At 41.8% G+C, this 2,926-nt stretch overlaps 1 protein-coding gene across 1 annotated transcript; it reads right to left on the bottom strand.

The window, feature by feature from the left end:
- Window positions 1-1,408: 1,408 nt before the first annotated feature.
- Window positions 1,409-2,849, bottom strand: LOC103584153 (zona pellucida sperm-binding protein 2-like; the record flags this gene model as incomplete). Its single annotated transcript, XM_008565262.1, has 4 exons — window positions 1,409-1,614; window positions 1,711-1,807; window positions 2,525-2,689; window positions 2,805-2,849. Coding segments are annotated over 4 exons (513 nt in total), but the record flags the coding sequence as incomplete, so codon positions are not given.
- Between the last annotated feature and the right edge of the window lie 77 nt (window positions 2,850-2,926).

The following is a 2,926-nucleotide window of genomic DNA, read 5'->3' as shown; positions in this document are numbered from 1 at the left end:
ACCAGGAGACGTGGAAAGAGCACTAAGTAGTGTAAGACAATGAGAAAATCCTGATAAGGGGCTCAAGTGACTTGATCAGCAGACAGTGCCTTGTGTTATGATGTCCCTTCTTTCAATATTCACAGTCCTGAGTGGGGTGGGGGTTGGGGGAAGAAGCAGGAACTAATTTTTCCAGTTTGGTTTGACATGATGCAGATCAGAGATTAGAGAGCAGCACCGAGCACAGGCAATGCTGAATGAGAGAACCCACTCTATTCTTTTTGGGGAATTTGTAGGAATTTGGGGAAGAGCTTTTAGACTTATAGTCCTGCTAGTTAGAAGTTTGAGGCATTCTTCCCTAGACGGTAGATAGTAACCTAAAATACTCAGATTACTTGAATATGGAACAGTGAATTCTACCTGTATGGATGTTTTAGAAATATCATGCTTAGGGGCCCATAGAAGCTTATCTAGAGAGTCTGTTTCTCTAAATAAACAATTCAGAATCTAAACTTCTGTTTTCCCACATGTGCAAGAAGAACTAAAGCAGAAAAAGTAAAAAGTGGTTTTAATAAGAAGTTTTTACCTATAGAAACTGGTGACTCACAGGGACACTCAGGAAAAATCACCATGGATACTATCTCCAGTCGAAGGTAAAAGGTCAACTTGACTGACATTAAGTAGAACCGGTAGACTGGACATCCTTCAGAGAACTGAAATGAGAGAACATCACTCAGCAGCCACAGACTGTCTGGGGCCCAGAGCAGTTACAGGGAAGGAGGAAGGAAGTCTAATGAATGTTTCAGGGTACATTCCAGACTTACCAGGTTTCCCTTTAAGCCAGAAAAAGAGACCCTATCACTTCTCCAGATCAGGATGCTTCCCCAGGCAGGAAATTTGTTGCTTTAAGCTCATGCCCTGAAGCACCCAGCACTGCATGCTCTTTGTACTAAACATTCAAGCTTGAGCTAACAGATCAAATTCCAAGGAACAGCAGAGTACCCTGCCAAGCAAGTCTGAGCCAGACTCCAGATGTTATGAAATGCTATTGCAAAACATAGCCTAACATAAGATTATTCTCTGGTGTCCCTAGCAATTGCATCAGTCAAGATTAGCCTCAGTGAGGACTGCGAGGGACCATTTTGTTTGGATCAAGTTGTTCTGTTCTTAACAGAACAGGCTCAGGCATTTGACAAGTAGTTTTTACTACTCAATGAACTGAGAAAGACTAAGAGAATTTCCATTATAGAAGTTAAAGAGGCTTGGTGTTAGAGAGTGAACTTCAGTTACTTGAAAATTCATTTATGCAAAGTAATCAAAGGAGGCCATCTGAAGCTTGAATCTGTTACACTGGCAATTAATTTATGCCCAAGGCAGCTGTATCAAGGTTACCTGCAAGGATGTATCTCAAGTCAGGTTTTCATAGAGTTCAGAGGTTGATAGTGGAACATACCTTTGTTTTAAGAAGAGTTTTGCTGAAATGTAATCTCAAGCCATCTGTTGCTTCTATTTCAATCCCACTGTCATGCAACTGGCTCACTGCGATGTTCCTGTTTTCGATGCTTACGGACTTCAGCTTCCCAGGAAACTCCGGTATGGTGAGAGTCATGTGTGTGGCATTGCAAGTCACGGGATCTGGAAGGGATGATCAATAGAATGCCTATCACCAGCCTTGACAGTCCCCAGAACAGTGTCTTCCACAACCGAGTCCTCAGCTTCATGAGGCCTTACCTAACACACAAATAAGCTGTGACGAAAAGGTGATCTTCTGCCCAGGAGATACAAACGAAAGCTTCAGAGGCACCATGTAGAGATGACTGTTACCTTGCTGGAGGAACAGTATTGTCAGAGACATTGGTTTACTCAAATCTTCAACTAGTAAGAATCACCAGGGCAAGCACATATTCATATTGGGCACCATTTTGACACATGTAGAATTTAGGCATTTTCTCTAGTGACTGGTGAATTTTGTCTTCTGTAACATTTTGAAAACTAGTTTTGTCTGTGAGTATGACCTGTAGGTGATCATTTCTATGCAGATGTATTCAGGAACTGGTTTTATTTCATGATCATTTTAATTAGTCATGATGTTTGCAAGAATGCTTATACTCTGAAATAGGACTGTTCTTGTTAACGTGGCTGATGCTTGAGCACACGTGTGCCAGGACCTGTCCTAAGTACTTCAGTACATTTAGTGTTGTCTTGACTGTTGGCCCAAGAAGCACCAACACCTACTGTAATGCAAGATATAGGACAATAACCCAAACAGAAGACCTTAGTTCATGAGACTTAAGAGAACCCTTGTTCTATATCATACTGTAGATTTAAGTCTATGCGGAAGTGACCAGACTGAGGTGAGGACCGTGTCTGTTTTGCTCACTATTATGTCTTTAAGTGCTCAGTGAAGTGTTTGGCACATAGCAGACGTGAGTATACTTACTGAATGGGTTGTATTGTCAATCAATTTGACAATATGGTTGAGATCATGGTTGGATTTAGGAGTAGTGGTCTGCCTGGGTGGTGGTGCAGAAAGCTTCATACTTACCACATAGCGAGTCACTCCAGTGGCATTGAATGGCACATGCAGGGTCATCTTGCGGTTGTCAAACAGGAGACTAAATCCTTGTTCCATGGCCTCTGACAGGGTCACACTTTGGGCTCTGGGACCATCACCAAAGTCAACCATCCATCCCATTTGAGGTTTGATATTCTGAGGTCAAAAGTTTTGTTTAGAGGCCTGTTGTTCACTTAACCTTGAGACTATTATATCTAAGAGTTTAGAGAATTAGAGGTTAGCAAGGTCAATTCAAGAATTACTCTCATACCTCACTTTCATCAGCCAAGCCAGAGAAAATCTGCGGAAAGGAAAACTGAAAGAAAAAGAATCTTGTGAGACTGATTTGGAATAGAAAGTTTCTAAAGTTATGTCTCCTGCCCACGTGTGGTG

Source organism: Galeopterus variegatus, unplaced genomic scaffold (genome assembly GCF_000696425.1).
Source record: "Galeopterus variegatus unplaced genomic scaffold, G_variegatus-3.0.2 Scaffold45773, whole genome shotgun sequence".
Taxonomy (NCBI): Eukaryota; Metazoa; Chordata; class Mammalia; order Dermoptera; family Cynocephalidae; genus Galeopterus; species Galeopterus variegatus.
This window is presented reverse-complemented; position numbering and strand designations above follow the sequence as displayed.